At 47.7% G+C, this 21,852-nt stretch overlaps 2 protein-coding genes across 2 annotated transcripts in view; both read left to right on the top strand.

Annotated features, from left to right (window-relative positions):
• Positions 1–889: 889 nt before the first annotated feature.
• On the top strand, positions 890–15,011 carry LOC107035192 (transport and Golgi organization protein 1 homolog). Its single transcript, XM_072938379.1, has 17 exons — positions 890–939; positions 2,294–2,315; positions 3,799–3,887; positions 4,310–4,387; positions 4,477–4,587; positions 5,725–5,796; positions 6,243–6,315; positions 8,388–8,526; positions 9,878–9,976; positions 10,657–10,717; positions 10,830–10,865; positions 10,941–11,008; positions 11,127–11,193; positions 12,145–12,307; positions 12,845–12,909; positions 14,497–14,650; positions 14,920–15,011. Exons 3-17 carry the CDS (start codon positions 3,813–3,815, stop codon positions 15,009–15,011), a joined length of 1,353 nt encoding a protein of 450 aa, XP_072794480.1. The 5' UTR covers positions 890–939; positions 2,294–2,315; positions 3,799–3,812.
• Positions 15,012–16,499: 1,488 nt separating this feature from the next.
• Positions 16,500–21,852, top strand: part of LOC140685639 (actin, cytoplasmic 1-like) — a 64,156-nt gene continuing 58,803 nt past the window's right edge. The window contains exons 1-8 of the mRNA XM_072937526.1: positions 16,500–16,605; positions 17,044–17,105; positions 18,018–18,132; positions 18,571–18,632; positions 19,545–19,659; positions 20,098–20,159; positions 21,072–21,186; positions 21,625–21,686. The gene's annotated coding sequence lies outside the window, so the exon portion shown is untranslated. The remainder of the gene's footprint in view (positions 16,606–17,043; positions 17,106–18,017; positions 18,133–18,570; positions 18,633–19,544; positions 19,660–20,097; positions 20,160–21,071; positions 21,187–21,624; positions 21,687–21,852) is intronic.

The raw sequence follows: 21,852 nt of genomic DNA, 5'->3' as shown, positions 1-21,852 counted from the left end.
TTATTTGTACTGATTATTTTGAATTTTCTTTTTATGTTAACTTCATTCTTAGGGTTTAACCATATTATACAAGATTACTCAATAATACAAATCCTTATTTACTTCAGAAGTCTGACATTACATGCTCTGGTTCAGAATCAGAGTGAACATTGAAAAAACCTCCATGGTTTTTAGAAAGTTGGGCTAAAATTAATCATTAATTTTTGCTGGAATAGTAATTTTGACATTGTTATAAGAGCTGGTCTGCTTTCTCACTCATGTCCAATCTATAAATGTACAAATACATCTCTGTACATATCTCTGTATTCTAACACATTTTCATTGTGACTTTTCCGTACATTTTGGGTGCATTTTTGGAGATATTTCATAGAAGTTTGTCCAGATACTTCATTAACATACAATAGAAGATGTAGGCTTCCCATCCCCTGTAGGTTTGCGTTTCCTCATTTTCAATTTCAAGTTGGCTTCTACATTCATAAGTTAAGTTCTGTTAACTATTTTAAAAATATTTGCAATGTGTCGGCAAAGTCAAGTGTGTAACATTTTGTGTGTCATATTTTTCTGCAGCTTTAGTCTGGTGTGTTTACATGTAATATCAGCGCCTTTCCAGTGATACAGTTTATTGATATTTGACATATGTGAGCAGTAGTGAAACTATCACCAAATGAAGGCAGTAAACATGCCCACACTCCCAACAGCTTGCTCCTGCTCCTTTTGAACTCAAGTGTCCCTTCTTGCCTCTCTGAGGAGCTGTGGTTTAGGGTTTCTAAAGATGATTCTCTGTGACAGATAAGCTGCAAATGTCTTTGAGGTTCCTCATTATCTCCAATATCTTTTCAGATCCTCGAGATTTATGAACTTCTGTGGAAGCTTACTCTTCTCGCTGCCTCCTGGGGAGTTTCTAGTTTTCTCTTGTTTGTTTGGAGGACCGTCTGCGCTGTGAGTATTACTAAAGTACCTTATAGTGTCCTTTTAATCACACCTAACAGGAATTTTTATAGTCACTGGACATTTTATTTGCCTGCCTGGGCCAGAATCCAGGAGTCTTTTCTTTGTTTCCTTTTAGATAACTAACTTGAACAGAAATTAATTTTGAAATGGAAACTTGTTGCAAAATACTATCTTTATAGTAAGAACTCAATGAGCAAGACAACAGTATATTCTCAGTGAGACAATGGCAATTTATAAACTCTTCTCTTCAGTAGCAAAACAGGAAGGTTAAGTGTTTGGTGAGCACATCTCTCTCCCCACCTGCCCCTGTCTGTGTGTTGGGTGACAGGGGACAGGGACTCTCTGTTCCCTGAGCAAGTGTGAAGTGAAGGGAACATCTGTGGTTTTCTGTTTGCCCTCCGTGCATACATTCTTCTATAGCCACATTATTGCCGCTGGAGCTTCAACCCTGTGATGATAGTCCAATATCTTGGCAAGATTAGGGCTGGCCTCAGTCTCTGATCATCACTTAAAGTTTTGAATGAAAAAATATGTGTTAAGGGTCAGGGAAGTGTGTCTTTACATGGTATTACAGTGGAGTCCTGCCTGGGTTTTATTGAGCTGTTATTCCTCAGATGATGACTCGTGTCTGAGTTAGGAAGCATGTTCGCTTCTTGAAAATGGTCACTGTCGGTCCTGCTGCTGCTTGTGCTTGTATTACAGCCATTGCTCACTTTCATTCTCGTCTCATGTCTCATTTGATGTCCGTTTGTTTTTAGTGGTCTTGACAAATCTTACGACTTCATATGTTACAATTGCTTGTCAATTCAACAGTCAACTCTATACGATTTCAAAAAAGCTTTCACTGAATGAAAGTTGTGCATGTTAGTATAAAGATTTTGCCTTTATTTTTCTTTTAGTTTCTCCTCTCTCTCTCTCTCTCTCTCAAAGGTTGCACAGCAATCCAGGTTCTGGACTTACATGTGGATGTTTGGTTTGACAAAAAAAAAAATCGGATAAATGATGCATTACAACATATTATGAAAATAATACAGTTCAGTGTTATTAAACATGAATATGCATTATGAAAATTAAAGTAGATTGGTGTTTGTTTAATAGAATGTAACAGATCTTTTGTTCTAAAATAAGTTATTTACCATTGTGCTATCAGGAATGGTGAGTGAAAGATCATGCCTTAGGTAGGAAATTCTGATTTTTCTTGATTTTTAATCGTATGAATCGTTATGCTGATCCAAATTGATAATTGTAATTTCAATGAATTACTGTTTTAATAGTTTACTAGGAACTATATATTTACTAATTATATGTTTTGACTTCAAATTTAATGTTTCTTCCTCTCTAGGTAAAGCCTCCAAAGCCTCAAGGTAAGATGTTAGGGTTTAGTTTTCTTTGTAATGTTTTCTCAATACTGGGATTCAATATGGGTTTTAATTCAACTAAGAATTAACACAGTGACTTCTGATGTCTAACTGACTTAACTCTTGAAAATTTTACTCCTGGGATGGTGTCTAAATGACACCATAGAGGAAGTTGGCATCTATTGAGATACGAGACCAGGAGGATCACAGGAGTAGGGAGAGTAAGATGAGTTTAATTTTGCATAGAAACCTTTAGGAAGCAGGTGATGAGAATGTTCGCAGTGACTACCTGACCTGACCTGGCTCTTGGTGAAAAGGAAAGATGCTGAAACACCACTGGAGCCTGTCAGGACTCTCCAGGCTGAGGGAGGGATGCAGAAGTATCCAGGTGTGTGTGTCACAGCCGAGGGGAAGCCGTGGGCTGTGACTCGGAAGTGAAGGGGGCCATTCGTGCCAGTGGGGACTTAATGGAAGTGATTCAGCCTGAGAATGCTGCTTTCTGCTGACTCAGTGGGGCTGTGCTTGGCGGGCAGGGTGGCTGCCTGGCACTCAGTAGGCCCTCGAGGCCTGGTGTTGGTGACGGTGGATACAGAAATGCTGGTGCTTGGCAGAGTGATCTCAGCATCAGAGCGTCCCCGCTGGGCAGAGAGAAGTTGCATGTGCGCTGTGCGGTCAGATGAGGGACTTAGATGCCCAAGAGAGGAGCCTGGAGCTGAGGGTCGTGTTCTAGAGCATCACACGTGGAGTCGCCTGTGACCGGCTGCTTTGTGTGTGCTGTTTTCCTGAAACAGTGATGGGAACATTCTCATCCTGGTGATAGAAAAGCTTGTCATTCAGGGACTGTGTGTTACCCAGGCCCTTCAGTGACTAGGTGGTGAAGCCCACATGGTACCAAAGTGTTTAATTCCAGCGACCTTGTCCTCCAGGGCCCCCAGCATGGTTTTCATGAAAGATGATCTGCCAGGCAGCAGGACGACACTGGGGGCTTGTGCGGGCCCAGTCAGGCGATGTGTTGAACTTGCCTTCTGTGGTGCTGCGGATAGGATAGGGCCTGGCTGTGGGGTGAACCTGCGTGGGATGAGGGTTTTTTTTTTTTTCTTTTAAGCAGGGGCATGTTTACTTACCTTAGTAATTGGAGGAGGGAATCTTAAGGGGACAGGATGCTTGGTTTTTCTTTTTCATCTCTGGTGATGTCAGAAGTATTTGAATGATTGAATTTTCTAAGAATGGTGCTTATAGCTGGGAGAGAATTTAGGAGAAGACTTTATTGTGTTTCTGCATCCTTGAAAAAAATTGAACTAGGAATCTCAGCGATCTCACATGTAGAATGCCACTAAGATTTGCTTCCTTTAGGCACAGTAGTAAAGTTAAAAATTTAGTTATACTCTTAGTGCCAGCCAAAGATATGTCTTTGCTGCTAATAAATTGGGGTAATTCTATTCTACTGGATTTTCCTACCAATATGAGAAACTGCTTTATCTCCTTTTAGTTCCTTTAAGGCAGATGGCTGAGAAGATCAAGAATGTTGAGGAAAAAAGCAGAGAACTTGCAGAAAATATATCTGCTTGGAAGCAGAAGGTATCATTGTCCTTCTGATATTCTTTTTCCGATTTCAGCTTCAGTTATTTGGCTCTCTTTTCTCTCATCCTTCTGTTCTGTTCCGTATGTTCTATAAGAGGTCTAGATTCAAAGCAAGTGTCCTAGATAAAAAAAAAAGTCTTCTGTAGAGAACAGGGAACTCTACTTGATATCTTGTAATCTATAATGAAAAAGAATGTGAAGACAAATATAGGTATATATATATGTGTGACTGAAACACTATGCTGTATACCAGAAACTGACACATTGTAACTGGCTATATTGCAGTAAAAAAATAAACAAAGCAAGTGTCGTAGATGTAAAGCACCGCTTTCTGTATTAGTGGAAGGGGTCACACACAAGGTGCGTTCAGCTACCAGTGTAATTAGTATTTGTAATTTCTTTATTACATATTTGCATAGGCCACTGACTCAAAGAAGCGCTTAGAGGAGACCGTTAGGCAAAAGAAGATGCTCTCTGGTGAAGCGCTGACGTTTAAGGTGCAAACCTCTTCTTTTCCTAGATTACATTCTGAAAACAAATGAAAGTAATGAGTAATTGTTACTGATGCAATATGTTTTTTTTGAAGGAGAACTTGAAATCCGTCGAGAAGGATAATGAGTATTTGAATAACATCATTCAAATTACTCTAGCTAAACTGCAGGCAGCGAGGGCTCAGGATGCCAAGAGTCCACACTCGGTAAGAGTTTGGCTGCAACGTTGACCATAACTGGGCTTCTGAGGCTTTTTGTGCCCTGGGCGAGCTGCGCGCTCCAGGTCCACTTGCTTTTGGCCACAGCAGAATTTGGGAGCCCGGTAGCGGAACCTCCCTCTGAACAGTGATCCAGAATTTCACAGACTAAAACCTCCGTGACTTTTTAACTTCAGAGACTAGGAAATATGTCTTATTTTCACAACCTAGGGAGTTTTCTCTCCACTCACACTGTCCTCCAAGATACACAGAAAATGCCAGGAAACACCGGAGAGGTGAAGGAAGTTACTAGTCGAGCTGTGCAGCCCCTTGCCCTGTTTATGTTAAACAGAGAACTTTCCATGTGAGTTTGGGTAAACTTTATTTATATTCCACTAGGGACACTCATTTGTGAGCTCTTTGACATGAGCAGTTTCCCACCCTTGCTTTCCCCTTGTCATGCAGTCGTGTCTTCCATCGTCCAGTGAGGAGGAAGTCTCTGGAGGCTAGGGAGTACTTGTGCCTGATGGTCTCTTTTTTCTGCATTTCTTTATGGGCTTGACATTTGTCCTGGGCCCAGCCTGGATCAGCTGCCATCACAGGAATCTTAGGGGTGGCTGTGGTACTGGCTGAGAAGGGACAGGATTCCAAATGGGTTGAAGAGAAGCAACTGTCCAACAGAAGAAACCAAGACTTGCTGGAAGAGCTTGACAGGCTGGCAGTGGAAGAGGACCAGCTGAAGAAGGAAATGCAGGACAAACAGGATCAGAACGAGCTGCTAGGGGGCCCAGTGCTAGAACTTGAAGGAAGAGGCTCTGTCTGCTGTAAACTCTCAAGTGGAGTAGACACTGTCTTTGACCTCAAACTGAAACTCATGGAAAGCCCCAGATGCTCTCACACATGTGTAAGGGGACGTATGACACTTGTTTTCCTTTCTTTTTAAAATTTTATGTTCAGAATCATATCACTGCCTTAATATCTTCTGGAGATAATGCTCACCAAAGTCTTTGTACCAGAGCTACTATGTTTATTTTGCACTTAACAAAATAATTTGTTTTTGAAAAAAAAGTTACACGCTTTTTAAGCCTATCATCCTGAGTTTTCATTGAAATCTTAGTACATGCTTTGTTTCTGTTCTGCGTGAAGATACTGGGAAAAGGAACATCTCCAGAGAACCTGAAAGATGCTGTTTCAATGAACACTTCAGGAACTTCAGAGGTAAATGCCTCTAGTTGCAGCAGGATTGCCACTGTACACATTAGCTTTCACAAGGAACAACAATCTCATGTCTTAGATTAAATGTTGATATCTGTTCAAATTATTTTCTTGGGAATTTAGTCATCAATGAGAATGTTTTGGGTTGAAATTGCTCATAATAAAACTCGTGTCCATGAAGCCACAGTGAAATCTGAAGAAATGTATGTGCAGGAGGACGTTCAGCTCAGCAGCAAGAAGAGAGTAAGAAACATTACTCACCCCAGAGACACTGAACTCAGAGAGCAGAGCATCACTTTGTCAGTGTTTAATTGTGCTGTAATGTGCATAAATCAGATGACCCGTCTTGGCTGACGTCCAAGTGTGCAATCCTCTCATGTTAAGTACATTCACATTGCTGTGGACCAGTACTTCTTGTTCAACTTCTTGTTCTCACATCTGTCTTACAGCCAGGTGTTTTGAAGACCAGATCTGAGGACTCAATGCAGACAGTTGTGATGACTGAGGACTGCAACCCGGAAGGTATGTTGCTTGTTGGGAAGAAAACCATATGTAGGCTTCCTGGGAGATGATGTGGCTTCAGTTCTAGACCCTTAGAATAAAATAAATATTATAATAAAGAGAGACAAATGATTTTTTTTTTTGGTTTTCCAGTGCATATGACAGTTAAGTTTACACTATACGGTAGTCTATTAAGTGAGCAATACCACTGTGTCTAAAAGCCCCAATGTTTGTAGCTTAATGAAAATATACTTTATTACTAAAAACTACTAGCCATCGTCAGAGCCTTCAGTGAGGGGTAATCTTTTTGTTGGTGGATGGTCTTTTTCTAACTTTTTTTTTTTATAAAGTTATAGTCATTTTGGTGGATGGTATTGAATTGATGTTGGCGGCTGCTGACCGATCATTGTGACGGTCGCTGAAGATTGGTGTAACTTTTGCAATTTCTTACCGTAAGACCACAGTGAAGTTTGTCACAGGGTAACTCTTCCTTTCAGGAACAAGTCCTCTGTAGCAGGCAATTTGATACATTTTACACACAGCAGAACCTCTTTCCAAATTGGAGTCGGTCCTCTTGAAACCCTGCGGTAGTGTATCAGCTAACTTCATGAACTCTTGTAAGTCCTTTGTTATTTCAGCATTCTTCACAGCACCTTCACCAGTAGATTCCATCTCAAGAAACCAATTTCTTTGCTCGTCCATAAGAAGCAGCTCTTCATTCATGCACATTTATCAGGAGGTTGCAGCCACTCAGTCATGTCTTCAGGCTCCACTTCTAACTCTAGTTCTCCTGCTATTTTCAGCTCATCTGCAGTACCTTCCTGCACTGACGTCTTGAGCCCCTCAAAGTCACACATCAGGATTGGAATCAATCCCTTCCAAACCTCAGTTCGTGTTGATATTTTGACTTCTCCCCATAAATCACAAATATTCTTAGTGGCACCTAAAATGGTGAATCCTTTCCAGAAAGTTTTCCATTCATTTGCCCAGACCCATCAGTGGTATCACTGTCTGTGGCAGCTAAAGCCTTCCAAAATGTATTTCTTTAATAATAAGACTTGAAAGTCATAATTACTCCTGATGCATGGGCTGCAGAATGGATGTCGTGTTAAGCTTGGAAAAAGCATTCATCTCATATATCTCCGTCAGAGCTCCTGGGTGACCGGGTGCATTGTCCATGAGCAGTAATATTTTGAAAGAAATTTTTGTTTGTTTTCTCAGCAGTGGGTCTCAGCAATGGGCTAAAATGTTCATGTTGTAAATAGATGTGCTGTCATTCAGGCTTTGTTCCATTTATAAGAGCACAGAGTAGATTTCACATGATTCTCATTGGACGTGGGGTTTTCAGAATGTTAAATGAACACTGACTTCAACTTACAGTCACCAGGTGCATTAGCCCCTAACAAGAGAATCAGCCTGTGCACTGAAGCTTTGATACCAGGCACTGACTTCTCCTCTCCAGCTATTAAAGTGCTGGGTGGCCTCCTCTTGCATTTCTCTGTGTTGAAAACCTGTTGTTTCATGGAGCCATCTTCATTAGGTATCCTAGCTTCATCTGGAGAACTTGCAGCAGCTTCTGCATTAGCTCTTCCTGCCTTACCTTGCATAGCTATGCAGTGGAGATGGAATCTTGCCTTAAACTTCATGGACCAACTCCTGCTGGCTTCAGACTTTCCTTTTGTAGTCTCTTCATCTCTCTCAGGGTTTATAGAATTGCTGAGAATTTGGGACTTCTGCTGGATTAGGCTTTGCCTTAAAGGAATGTCATGCCTATTTTAATTAAAATGATAATGAAATATTTCAAGAATTACCAAAACGTGATGCAGAAAAGAAATGAGCAAATGTTGTTGGAAAGAAATGTCACTGATAGAATTGCTGGACTCAGGATTGTTACAAATATTCAATTTGTTTAAAAAAATGCATTACTGGGAAGCGCAATAAAATGAGATACACCTGTTGTAGAAACGAGTTTGCACTGGGAAGGTAAAAAGTGGGTTCCTACCTTCAGGATTCTCTCCTTTGTCTACTCCCCACCACAACCAAGCTCCTGAGTGCACTGTGCACCCACAGAGACAATTGTTTTATGTTTACAGGACGTAAAAAGAAAATGCAAGGCCACCATGCTGCATCAGGATCTGTGAAAGCAGCAGAGGAAGCCAGATTCCAAAGGCGGAAGAAGAAAGTACGCTGGTTTGATGAAACTTGTGGACAGAGAAATATGGGCACTGAAGGGTAAGACATTCCCGTGTTAATCATGATGAATAATCTGTGAATGAGTGTGTAGAATTATGTGGATATTATAATATGTTTCAGAATACTTGCCACCTTATTTTCTTTACCATATTCAATCAGTACAGATTTGCTTTTCTGCCTTGGTTTTTGTAGTCTGCTGCTTCTGTTCATTCTAAGTGGTTACCAGAGTTCTTGTTTGTATTTAGTTTGTATTTATTTGTACTTAGATCTTAGTGGGTTTTTGGACCAGATTTAGTCACTGTATTATCTGAATCCCCCTTGGTCCATTTTTATTGTCCTTAGGTTTCAGTCACATCATGTTGTCATGACCTGCCTGCCATGTGTCTATCATTTTTGTTAAACTCTAGACATTGGGTAGAAAATAGAGAAAATTGGAGGCCTAGTGTGAGGTTAACTTGCTGCAGAGAAGGTGGGCATTACAGCTGGCAGGTCATCAGGGTGCCAGAGTGCTGCATCCTGTTAACCTAGTTAGCAGCTGAGATCAATCAGTGCAGCCAGCCCTCCTGAGGCCCATGTGTCTCCTCACCTTTGTTCCTGGCATGATCTCACGGATCCCAGCTAAAGCCTGCAGGTGTCTCTGGGAATCACCTTCACTGATTGGCCGTGAGCTCCAGCTGGCTGATTGCGGTCCCCGTGGGGGGGGGGGAGCACCAGCTGCCAGGCTGCTCTGCATCTCAGTAGTTTCCTCTGACCCCCCAGGGAAGGTGGACCCAGTCCTGGGCTTCCGTTTTCTCCATCTTGGTCTCATGTTCCTTCCTGGCTTGTTAGCAATTTGGTACTTTCAATGATGGATTTCGTAATTTGTCCAGAGTTTCCTGTCATTCTCAGGAGGAGGTCATGGACTTCACACCCATTAGCCCACATTCAGAACCAAACATTTTCCTATATTCCCTGAAGAACCAGGTTTTGCCCCAGGCTTTGACTGAAATCAGGGCTCTCTGTGGGAGAAATCAAACAAGTCATGAACACTTGCTTCACCCTAACGGGTTTGGTTGTGATACTTGGTCATGCTCACACTGTCCCAGTCACAGGAGCCTGAGCCCGGGGTTGGGGGGGGCACGCAGAGTGCACCTCACGTGGGCTTTTCACGTGTGTTTAATTTATGTACAAATGAATAAGGGTGGGGACGCTGAAGGGAAGCCCAGATACCAAACATTTGCCAGAGGCCTGGGCGTAATGTTGTATCTACTTGTGGGGGCCTTTCATTCTTTCCTCTGTGTTTGTCAGTCTGAGCATTTATGGGGAAGGGCGAAAGGGACATTGAATCGTTCCCTTCCAATTTCTGGGAGGGGAACTGGCAGAATTTCACAGAGTGTCTTTCCCCTCTCAGGAAGGTGGACGTGAAAGGATGTGAGCTGGTGGGAAAGCAGCAGCTGTTGGCAGCAGAGGAGAGGGCAAAACTGGCTGAGAAAGAGACAAAACAGCACAAGTGAGTTCAGCTTCTCTGCACCCACCGCTCCGAAACCCCTGTTGGATTTTTTGAAAACTTTTCTAAAATGTGTAGACACAATATCACACACAGACCGAAACAAATATTCAGAAGACATTTGTATACATACTTCACACAGGAGAAAAAAATGTTAAGTTTTACACGTTAAGTTAAAAGTTTAAGTTTAAAAAGTATTAAGTTACTAAGAATTTCCTGGTCCCCAGTGCTGGCCAGAGTCTGTGGAAAGACGGTTCACAGAGATGTTTCTGAAGGTGCTGTAAACTGTTCTCAATCTGAGGACAGCAGTTTGGTGTAACGTCAGTTGGGCCAATAAATATGCCCGTGCCACTGGGGAGACCCACTTGTAGAGAAATAGGATCAGGATGTAAGGAAAAGAAGATTCAAGGTTTACTCGACACAGGGTAAGTGAGGGAAGTGTTGAGAATGGGAAAGGAAGCTATGTCAGTGCAGAACCTGGCTGGTGTCAAATAATAATGACGGAAGGAGTGACTGCAGCAATAGCTTCGGACCTGCTGTACTTTTACAGCCGTGTGAAGTGTGTCTTGTACAGTTAGGTAATGTGCTTAAGTGTATAGTTCAGATAATGTGGACTTGGGCAGGTTACTTAAAATCATGCCCAGCATTGTATTTTCTCTGATGAAACAATTTGTAACTCGTAGGAGAAGACTTGAAGAATGTCATGGGCAAATGCGGGAAGCAGAGATCACCTTGGGACTCCAGGTACCCTGCCTTCCCCCTGACGCGCCGAGTCCTCAGCACGTGATGCAGATCGTTATTGTGGCCCTGAGAACCGCTAACCATGGGTTGTTCCTTGATGTGTTGACTTTTTCAGGTCATTCTTGCTGAGAAGGAGGCCCAAGACAACTGGGTAAGAATTTGTTTCCTTCCTTCTCTTTGTGCACAGTCGGCCACAACTGAACGTGGATGTGTTTTTCTCCCACAGATAAGGGCTCGGGAGCTGGAGAGGGAAAATGCTGAGTGGAGAAGGGAGGTCGCCCACATGAAACAAAGGTACAGAGTTTTGACCCATTTTTAAGGGTGTTTTGAGATTTTTAAGGATTGGCTGATTTGTGTCTAGGAGAGGAATTGATGTAATTCTTGTTGAAGCCGTTCTTTCTCTGTCTTTAAGATTGGATGCAATCTGCAGAGAGAGGCAGGCAGAAGAATACATGAGGCAGCAGGCCGAGGAGGCCCAGGTAAATGATTTTTTTCCAGTTGTGTTCCAGTGGTCATTTTGTGTTGGAACTGTCTCTGGAAATACCTGATATCTTTCCAGCCATCCTTTCCTGGCCTTGCCTCTGGATTGTGTATTTTGTAACACATCTACCGTGTCATTTACTTTTCAAATGCAAACTCTTGCCCGAATCTTCCCCCAAGCTTCCCCACGCAGCTGGTCACCTTTGGGGGGACCTTTTATATTTTTCTAAAAGTAGGAAAAACATTCCTAATAGTTATGTGGATTCCCACACAAACCCTGGAGAGCCACAGTAGTCTTCCTGAGAAAAGAACACAGGAGGGCATCACAGCTTGGGATTCCAAGCTGTATCATGGAACTATAGGTTTCAAAACTGACATGAAAACAGACCCAAGACCAGTGGAACACTCTCAAGAGCCCAGAAACACACCCACACAAATACAGTCAATTGACATCTGACAAGGGAGCCAAGAGTACTCAATAGAGAAAAGGCAGTGTCTGAAATAAATGGTGCTGGGAAAACAGGGTATTGCCATGTAAAACACTGAAGTCCCTGTCACCTGCTTCTCAGAAAGATTGACTTGAAATGAATTAAAGACCTGAAACCACCATCCCCTCTCACTCTCTCTGCTCATAAAATGCACACAAGGGGCTTTTGTGCTGGTGAGCGGCCCTGGGAGTAGGTGCGTGCTTGTCTCTGTGATGCCCCAGGACTGGTCCCTTTCCTCCCTGCATTTGCAGACAGTGGCAGTGATGCACTGCCTGGCCTACAACTCCCGTAAGCTCACAGGGGGACCCAGGAGGGTAGAGTTTTTTGGCACTGATGCTCTGCTTATAAACCCTGGTTGATGTGAGGGTAACAGGGACTGTTCCTGTTTTGACTGGTACCTGTGTGTGTGTGTCCTTTTCCATAATAGTCATATATTTCAAAACTGAATCTTCTGTCCTGCAGGTCTATGGGAATGAAAGAGTGCCCTATCCAATCTCAGCAGCTCCGTGCAGGTTCTACCCCTCGGAATATCCACCTGCACCATTCTTGGGTTACAGGCCACCGCCACCGAGTCCACCCTGGTGCTCTCCAGGACCTTATCAAACACCTCTGTCTCCACTCTTTGGTAAGACGAAAGCATATAACTCTGTTTCCGTGTTGAGTATTTGCAAGGAAGGGAAGAAGTCACTCCAGGGCTTTGCAAAGCCTGGGGAAATCAGACGTAAGGCATGGTAACATTCTTCTAGGTTCTTAGCACACATATTTATTTGATGGACCGACTGATTTCCCCATCTTGACCTGGGAAGCAGGTGTCTCTTGAAGAGGAAAAAAATCTCTTCTGACAGAAAGCAAAAATGTCACTGATAAACACATGCCTTCAACATAGAACATGTTCAGGGATCTGTGACAGATGAAACACACCCTTAGTGATTTGTCTAGCTAGTCTGAGCTATGACATTGCACAGATAATTAGTCAAGAAAATACCAGAAACTAGAAGATGTGGTCTCTACATCGAGAGTCAGGAGAGATGCCACTGCTGTGTTCTGGTGTGGGAACCAGCGTGACGCGTGAAGGAAGGCTTGGGAGTGTTGTAATGCTTGATGAGGGTCCACACAGGAAAGCCTGATCCTCCATCCTTTCTGTGGTTTTTCTCCAATGCAGGACCTGGGGCGGCTCCGGTGCAGCCCGGCAGCTCCCGCCAGCCTGAGGCAGCCCTGGAGGCCCAGGTAAGTGGGGTGTCGTTGTCGGTTGGAAGTCGTTCTGGAAAATGTGATCATTTTGTTTTCCCAGCAGCCGCTCCTGGCCTCGTCTCCAGATTGTGTGTTCTGTGACGGATCTGGCATTTCATTACGTTTGAAATTCAAACTCTTGCCCAGGAGCCAGTGGGCTTCTCCCCTGAGCCCCGTCACCTTGGGCGGTGCCTACAGAAGCCATCAGGGAGTTCATGGAAGCTGAGGAGTGCAGACTTTGTGTGTTTCTCGAAATAGCATGAGGAGGGTGAGCCCTCGCTCTGCACTGACTTCTGGCTCGTCTGACTCCTTTTTACCTCCTTCACTTGGGATTGCTCTTGGGTCACTGAGACAGGTTCCTGTCGTCATTCTTTGACAGGTTTCCTGGCTCAGGCTGGGGATTCTCCTGTTTAGAATGTCCACTCAAGTCCTGGTAACTGAAAATTGAGCAAAGCCCTCCCTCCGGCTTTACACCGTGTGCTTTGTGCACCTGTGAGTCTTCGTGGGTGTAGTAAATGTCACAGCCCATCACTGTCTTTTCTGGGGAGGTAACTGTATCTTCCACAGTCCCTCCAGTTGCACTCTGGGTAGAAAAGCCTGACTCTCAGAGATGCTGCATTTGTAGTAGGAAATAGAGGCTGGAACTGGAAGTGCCCGCAGCGAAAATGCCTGTTCCCTGCAGGGGGATTCCAATTGGCACCAAAGTGGTGACATTGTATCCCTCACCCTGCACTGGGTGGGTCCTGCCCTGGAAGCTGTCAGAGCTGCTCCACTGTGTGATCACACACTGTGGGATTTTGCACATGAGCTAAAATCCCTTTGATGTCAGCTGTGGGACTGAGACTTCCCACTTCACTTTCCCATAGGCTGCACATAGTGTGCGTTTCGTAGTGAACTTAAAATGCAGATGTCCCTGAGAATGAGGATGATTGTAGCGGAGCCTGACTACCTTCTGAGAACAACCTCGTCTCCTCTGGAGCACTTGGGCAGTGCCCCCGCAGGATTCCAGGATGCCCAGCTCTCCAGAGTTCTTTACACCCAGAGGCAGCCCCTGCAGGGAGGAGAGGGGCCCTTTGTGAGGAGGGAGTAGAGAACGCCTGGCAGGGGTCTGCACAGAGAGTGATGACCCTGCTGTGGCTGTGCTCCCATGTGTGGAGAATGGGCTCTCCACGTCCTTTCTTTCTCCGTGTTCCTAATCCACACCAAGCAAGCTTCCATGGTGTTGGGGAAGGCAGTGGGGAGGGCTGTTCTGCTCAGAGAGGCTGCCTGTTGGGAAGGCGCTACTTGGGCAGTGTGCTGGAACCTCTCTGTGCATGGTCTCAGGCAGGCCCCTTGGCTTCTTCCACGTACAGACAGCGGTGGTGATGTGTGGCGACCGTGCTTTATCCCCATGTCCTCCTGTGTGGCCCAGGCTGCAGGCAGGCCCCAGAGGGATGGGTGGACTGTGTGGCACTGTGCTGCTGTCTGGGCACCTGATGGAGGGGAGGGTGCCCGGTGCTGACAGCTGCTGCGTTGGGTTCCAGCTTTTGTCCGTTTTGATCCTTTTGTCTGTCATCCAACCCAGCTCTCCCTTGTGTTCTGCAGGTGACACTGGGGGTTGGAGGGCCCCATCCTTTCACAGGACCAGCCTGCATGGCATGCCTGATAAGCAGCCCATCATCACCCAGTGGGCCGCCTGCACCTGGGCCACCCTTGTGCCCTGTGCAGCCTCGCCCACCAGCACCACCTGCTCCACTTGGTAAGATTAAAACATATTACTCTGTTTCTTCTTTGAGTCACTGCAAAAGAAGGGCAGATCGCTCTCCAGAGCTTCCCAGTGCATGGGCAACCCTGAATGGGGCCACTGGCGTGTTCCTCTAGTCCCTTAGCACACACACTTGATGGACCGCGTCTTCCCCACCCAGACCTGGGGAGGAGGTGTCTCTTGTAGAATGAAAAAGAGTCCTCTGATGGAAGGAAGATAATGCTTGTGTTTCACACGGGCTTTCAACATCGACCACGTTCTAGGCTCCCTGAAGGAGAAGCCTGCCCATATCATCTTCTCCAGCGAGTGGAGCCTGGACCTTCCACAGCTGATGATTAGCTATGCAAACACCTGAACCTGTGGCCTGTGGTATCTTCCTCAAGGGTCCTGACACCTGTCTCCCACTCAGTGTGATGTGAGAAAGCTTGTAATCTGTCAGGGAAGGCTCAAACGTTGTTATGCTTCAGCAAACTAACATGTTTTGTAAGACAGTAAACACTGAAAGGTGTTTTCTTTTTGTATTTTATCAACGCTGAGCAGCTAGTTTACAGCGCGGAAGGATATAGGTGAGTTGTAAATAGAATACATGCTTACTTAGCATGAAGGCTTCCCTGGATTGAATCACCGGTACCTTCATATAAAAAGGCTTTAAATGTTACAAAACTACAGTGTGGAAATCTAAGTTTCATACCCTTTCTTTTTACATGAATTATTAGTGTGCATTTTGAAATATACATTAACTGATTTAATATTTTGTCCAGAAAATGCTGTCTTTCAACTTCTTTTCTGCAGATTTCTATTGAACTACCTACAAAACAGTATAGACGCCTACTGGGGTATCAGTTTATACTACAGATACTCTCATTAATGTATGTCTCACTGCATTCTACAGATGCTACATCAATGTGCCCATCTGAAGAAGTGAAAGAAAAATCTTCTTACAATATGGAGGTATTTTCTCTTGTTAATATTTTTCCCATTATTTTAAAGTTTAAGTATTACACATTAATAAAAAATAAAGAGGGGTTTGTTTTCACATTGCAGTCTCTCATTTCCATTTGTGGATTAAACGTTTTAACTACAATTTTTAATGTATTACTGAGAAATTATTCTTTCCTTAATGTCACAAGACAACATGACGTAATTTTATAATAAGCCACACTGATCTAATCAAACCACTGATTGTATCTAAACACATTCATTTGGGGTCTTGAAATAATATTTTATTAAAGAACATTGAAACATGGTACTTACGAATGGAGGTTAGGTTTCCTTGCATTCTTTCTCCTTTTCATAGCTATCTTCATTTGAAAGTTATGAAGGGAAGTCTGGCCTTGAATGTACGGGCTTTTGCCCTTTTCCAGCCCATGGCCAGTAACAGTGCTGTAGTTTCCCTTGCGACTTCCTCTGGTGCTTGACCCCGCAGCCTTTGGCCCAGGCTGCCCTTCCCCGGAAGCGCCCTCGCTTCCCCCTGTGTGCACTGGGTTGTGTCTCTGAAGACCCAGTGCGGGCTTCCCAGCGCTCCGTGACCTAAGCGACCTGCCACGGGCTCTCCTGTCCCTTGTGCCGTTCGCCGTATGCCTCCGCCCTGGGTTGGAGAGCGGTCAGACTTCTGCGTGGCGAGTCGTCTTCCTGGCTCCCTCCCGGTGGCAGAGTCGAGAGAAGGGCCTCCCTTTTATGTGTATCGGCAGCTCCTCCCAGGGGAGAGGGCTTATGATCTGAGAGGTGGCGTGCGTCCTTGCTGTCCCCATGACTAACTGGGGGAAAGACCCCGTGCGTGAATGTGATGGTTTCTGGCGTTCGGTTCTTGTTTAATTGCCCTCTGTGTTCCTAGGGGTTGGCGACTGAGCCAGCAACCGATAGCCAGACGTTTGGACTTGCTCCAGGGCCAGTAACAGCGCATGACACGTTGAGCTGTGTTGATGGAGCTGGCCCAGCTGACACGTTCGGTAAGCTAGTGTACACGTCTGGGGGTTTTCTGTCCCTCTCTTGTCTTGATCAGGCGTCTGTCCAGAAACTCAATTTTCGGAGGGAGCAGCGCAGCTCTGCGGTAGAGTGGATGCATGCTTAGCATGCAGGACTTCCTGGATTCGATGCCCACTGCCTCCCTTAAACAGAACGCCTACTGTGGAACACCTGAAAGGTGTAGGTCCTGGCACAGTATCCGTCCCCTTTGGGGCGGTTGGCCTTTGCCACCTGTCCTCACAGAGATCCCAGCACGACGGCGCTTCTCCTTCCAGGAAGTGCTTTAGCCCCCTGACCTCCTTTTGTGCCCCTTGGTTGCACTGAAGCACGCATGAGCTGGGGATAGGTGAGGCGAGGAGGGGGGGTTTGAAGTTCCCAGAGGTTCGTGTCCCCATTGATGTACGTGTGACTCCTTCTTACAGGCCACGTGACCGTGCCCCAAAGCGGAGAACCGGACGAGGCCGATTTCTTTTCTGATAAAGAGGTACCGTCTCCCTTTGTCACTGTTCTTCTCCTTCGTTCGGTAGGTAAGCGTCAGGGCACGCTGCAGCGGGGACGCCTGGGTGCTTTGAGCCTGCGTCCCCAAGTTTGCATTTGCCCGGGAAGGTCTGCGGGCTTACAGGGTTTATCCCAGTGCACACCTCCTACAGTTACCGGGTGCTTCACGTCGTGTGACTGCACGACCGACGCACCTGCAGTAGTTTTGGAGACTCACCTCGGGAAACGGGTGTCTGTATCTACGTGGTGTGGCCCAGTTCTTTTCCGTTAGCGTTTATGAGGGGACGCTGGAGGCGGACAGAGCCCTGTGGCAGTCAGGTGCTTTCCTGTCGTCGTTTGATCTTGGCTTTTTTCCCTGTGGCCATCCTGATCTGAAAGTTACCAGGGGATGTCTGGCCTTGAACGTAGGGGCTTTTGCCCTTTTCCAGCCCATGGCCAGTAACAGTGCTGTAGTTTCCCTTGCGACTTCCTCTGGTGCTTGACCCCGCAGCCTTTGGCCCAGGCTGCCCTTCCCCGGAAGCGCCCTCGCTTCCCCCTGTGTGCACTGGGTTGTGTCTCTGAAGACCCAGTGCGGGCTTCCCAGCGCTCCGTGACCTAAGCGACCTGCCACGGGCTCTCCTGTCCCTTGTGCCGTTCGCCGTATGCCTCCGCCCTGGGTTGGAGAGCGGTCAGACTTCTGCGTGGCGAGTCGTCTTCCTGGCTCCCTCCCGGTGGCAGAGTCGAGAGAAGGGCCTCCCTTTTATGTGTATCGGCAGCTCCTCCCAGGGGAGAGGGCTTATGATCTGAGAGGTGGCGTGCGTCCTTGCTGTCCCCATGACTAACTGGGGGAAAGACCCCGTGCGTGAATGTGATGGTTTCTGGCGTTCGGTTCTTGTTTAATTGCCCTCTGTGTTCCTAGGGGTTGGCGACTGAGCCAGCAACCGATAGCCAGACGTTTGGACTTGCTCCAGGGCCAGTAACAGCGCATGACACGTTGAGCTGTGTTGATGGAGCTGGCCCAGCTGACACGTTCGGTAAGCTAGTGTACACGTCTGGGGGTTTTCTGTCCCTCTCTTGTCTTGATCAGGCGTCTGTCCAGAAACTCAATTTTCGGAGGGAGCAGCGCAGCTCTGCGGTAGAGTGGATGCATGCTTAGCATGCAGGACTTCCTGGATTCGATGCCCACTGCCTCCCTTAAACAGAACGCCTACTGTGGAACACCTGAAAGGTGTAGGTCCTGGCACAGTATCCGTCCCCTTTGGGGCGGTTGGCCTTTGCCACCTGTCCTCACAGAGATCCCAGCACGACGGCGCTTCTCCTTCCAGGAAGTGCTTTAGCCCCCTGACCTCCTTTTGTGCCCCTTGGTTGCACTGAAGCACGCATGAGCTGGGGATAGGTGAGGAGAGGAGGGGGGGTTTGAAGTTCCCAGAGGTTCGTGTCCCCATTGATGTACGTGTGACTCCTTCTTACAGGCCACGTGACCGTGCCCCAAAGCGGAGAACCGGACGAGGCCGATTTCTTTTCTGATAAAGAGGTACCGTCTCCCTTTGTCACTGTTCTTCTCCTTCGTTCGGTAGGTAAGCGTCAGGGCACGCTGCAGCGGGGACGCCTGGGTGCTTTGAGCCTGCGTCCCCAAGTTTGCATTTGCCCGGGAAGGTCTGCGGGCTTACAGGGTTTATCCCAGTGCACACCTCCTACAGTTACCGGGTGCTTCACGTCGTGTGACTGCACGACCGACGCACCTGCAGTAGTTTTGGAGACTCACCTCGGGAAACGGGTGTCTGTATCTACGTGGTGTGGCCCAGTTCTTTTCCGTTAGCGTTTATGAGGGGACGCTGGAGGCGGACAGAGCCCTGTGGCAGTCAGGTGCTTTCCTGTCGTCGTTTGATCTTGGCTTTTTTCCCTGTGGCCATCCTGATCTGAAAGTTACCAGGGGATGTCTGGCCTTGAACGTAGGGGCTTTTGCCCTTTTCCAGCCCATGGCCAGTAACAGTGCTGTAGTTTCCCTTGCGACTTCCTCTGGTGCTTGACCCCGCAGCCTTTGGCCCAGGCTGCCCTTCCCCGGAAGCACCCTCGCTTCCCCCTGTGTGCACTGGGTTGTGTCTCTGAAGACCCAGTGCGGGCTTCCCAGCGCTCCGTGACCTAAGCGACCTGCCACGGGCTCTCCTGTCCCTTGTGCCGTTCGCCGTATGCCTCCGCCCTGGGTTGGAGAGCGGTCAGACTTCTGCGTGGCGAGTCGTCTTCCTGGCTCCCTCCCGGTGGCAGAGTCGAGAGAAGGGCCTCCCTTTTATGTGTATCGGCAGCTCCTCCCAGGGGAGAGGGCTTATGATCTGAGAGGTGGCGTGCGTCCTTGCTGTCCCCATGACTAACTGGGGGAAAGACCCCGTGCGTGAATGTGATGGTTTCTGGCGTTCGGTTCTTGTTTAATTGCCCTCTGTGTTCCTAGGGGTTGGCGACTGAGCCAGCAACCGATAGCCAGACGTTTGGACTTGCTCCAGGGCCAGTAACAGCGCATGACACGTTGAGCTGTGTTGATGGAGCTGGCCCAGCTGACACGTTCGGTAAGCTAGTGTACACGTCTGGGGGTTTTCTGTCCCTCTCTTGTCTTGATCAGGCGTCTGTCCAGAAACTCAATTTTCGGAGGGAGCAGCGCAGCTCTGCGGTAGAGTGGATGCATGCTTAGCATGCAGGACTTCCTGGATTCGATGCCCACTGCCTCCCTTAAACAGAACGCCTACTGTGGAACACCTGAAAGGTGTAGGTCCTGGCACAGTATCCGTCCCCTTTGGGGCGGTTGGCCTTTGCCACCTGTCCTCACAGAGATCCCAGCACGACGGCGCTTCTCCTTCCAGGAAGTGCTTTAGCCCCCTGACCTCCTTTTGTGCCCCTTGGTTGCACTGAAGCACGCATGAGCTGGGGATAGGTGAGGCGAGGAGGGGGGGTTTGAAGTTCCCAGAGGTTCGTGTCCCCATTGATGTACGTGTGACTCCTTCTTACAGGCCACGTGACCGTGCCCCAAAGCGGAGAACCGGACGAGGCCGATTTCTTTTCTGATAAAGAGGTACCGTCTCCCTTTGTCACTGTTCTTCTCCTTCGTTCGGTAGGTAAGCGTCAGGGCACGCTGCAGCGGGGACGCCTGGGTGCTTTGAGCCTGCGTCCCCAAGTTTGCATTTGCCCGGGAAGGTCTGCGGGCTTACAGGGTTTATCCCAGTGCACACCTCCTACAGTTACCGGGTGCTTCACGTCGTGTGACTGCACGACCGACGCACCTGCAGTAGTTTTGGAGACTCACCTCGGGAAACGGGTGTCTGTATCTACGTGGTGTGGCCCAGTTCTTTTCCGTTAGCGTTTATGAGGGGACGCTGGAGGCGGACAGAGCCCTGTGGCAGTCAGGTGCTTTCCTGTCGTCGTTTGATCTTGGCTTTTTTCCCTGTGGCCATCCTGATCTGAAAGTTACCAGGGGATGTCTGGCCTTGAACGTAGGGGCTTTTGCCCTTTTCCAGCCCATGGCCAGTAACAGTGCTGTAGTTTCCCTTGCGACTTCCTCTGGTGCTTGACCCCGCAGCCTTTGGCCCAGGCTGCCCTTCCCCGGAAGCGCCCTCGCTTCCCCCTGTGTGCACTGGGTTGTGTCTCTGAAGACCCAGTGCGGGCTTCCCAGCGCTCCGTGACCTAAGCGACCTGCCACGGGCTCTCCTGTCCCTTGTGCCGTTCGCCGTATGCCTCCGCCCTGGGTTGGAGAGCGGTCAGACTTCTGCGTGGCGAGTCGTCTTCCTGGCTCCCTCCCGGTGGCAGAGTCGAGAGAAGGGCCTCCCTTTTATGTGTATCGGCAGCTCCTCCCAGGGGAGAGGGCTTATGATCTGAGAGGTGGCGTGCGTCCTTGCTGTCCCCATGACTAACTGGGGGAAAGACCCCGTGCGTGAATGTGATGGTTTCTGGCGTTCGGTTCTTGTTTAATTGCCCTCTGTGTTCCTAGGGGTTGGCGACTGAGCCAGCAACCGATAGCCAGACGTTTGGACTTGCTCCAGGGCCAGTAACAGCGCATGACACGTTGAGCTGTGTTGATGGAGCTGGCCCAGCTGACACGTTCGGTAAGCTAGTGTACACGTCTGGGGGTTTTCTGTCCCTCTCTTGTCTTGATCAGGCGTCTGTCCAGAAACTCAATTTTCGGAGGGAGCAGCGCAGCTCTGCGGTAGAGTGGATGCATGCTTAGCATGCAGGACTTCCTGGATTCGATGCCCACTGCCTCCCTTAAACAGAACGCCTACTGTGGAACACCTGAAAGGTGTAGGTCCTGGCACAGTATCCGTCCCCTTTGGGGCGGTTGGCCTTTGCCACCTGTCCTCACAGAGATCCCAGCACGACGGCGCTTCTCCTTCCAGGAAGTGCTTTAGCCCCCTGACCTCCTTTTGTGCCCCTTGGTTGCACTGAAGCACGCATGAGCTGGGGATAGGTGAGGCGAGGAGGGGGGGTTTGAAGTTCCCAGAGGTTCGTGTCCCCATTGATGTACGTGTGACTCCTTCTTACAGGCCACGTGACCGTGCCCCAAAGCGGAGAACCGGACGAGGCCGATTTCTTTTCTGATAAAGAGGTACCGTCTCCCTTTGTCACTGTTCTTCTCCTTCGTTCGGTAGGTAAGCGTCAGGGCACGCTGCAGCGGGGACGCCTGGGTGCTTTGAGCCTGCGTCCCCAAGTTTGCATTTGCCCGGGAAGGTCTGCGGGCTTACAGGGTTTATCCCAGTGCACACCTCCTACAG

The sequence above is a fragment of the Vicugna pacos genome, chromosome 15 (genome assembly GCF_048564905.1).
Source record: "Vicugna pacos chromosome 15, VicPac4, whole genome shotgun sequence".
NCBI lineage: Eukaryota > Metazoa > Chordata > Mammalia > Artiodactyla > Camelidae > Vicugna > Vicugna pacos.
The sequence above is the reverse complement of the archived record's forward strand: the minus strand, read 5'-3'. Positions and strand labels throughout refer to the sequence as shown.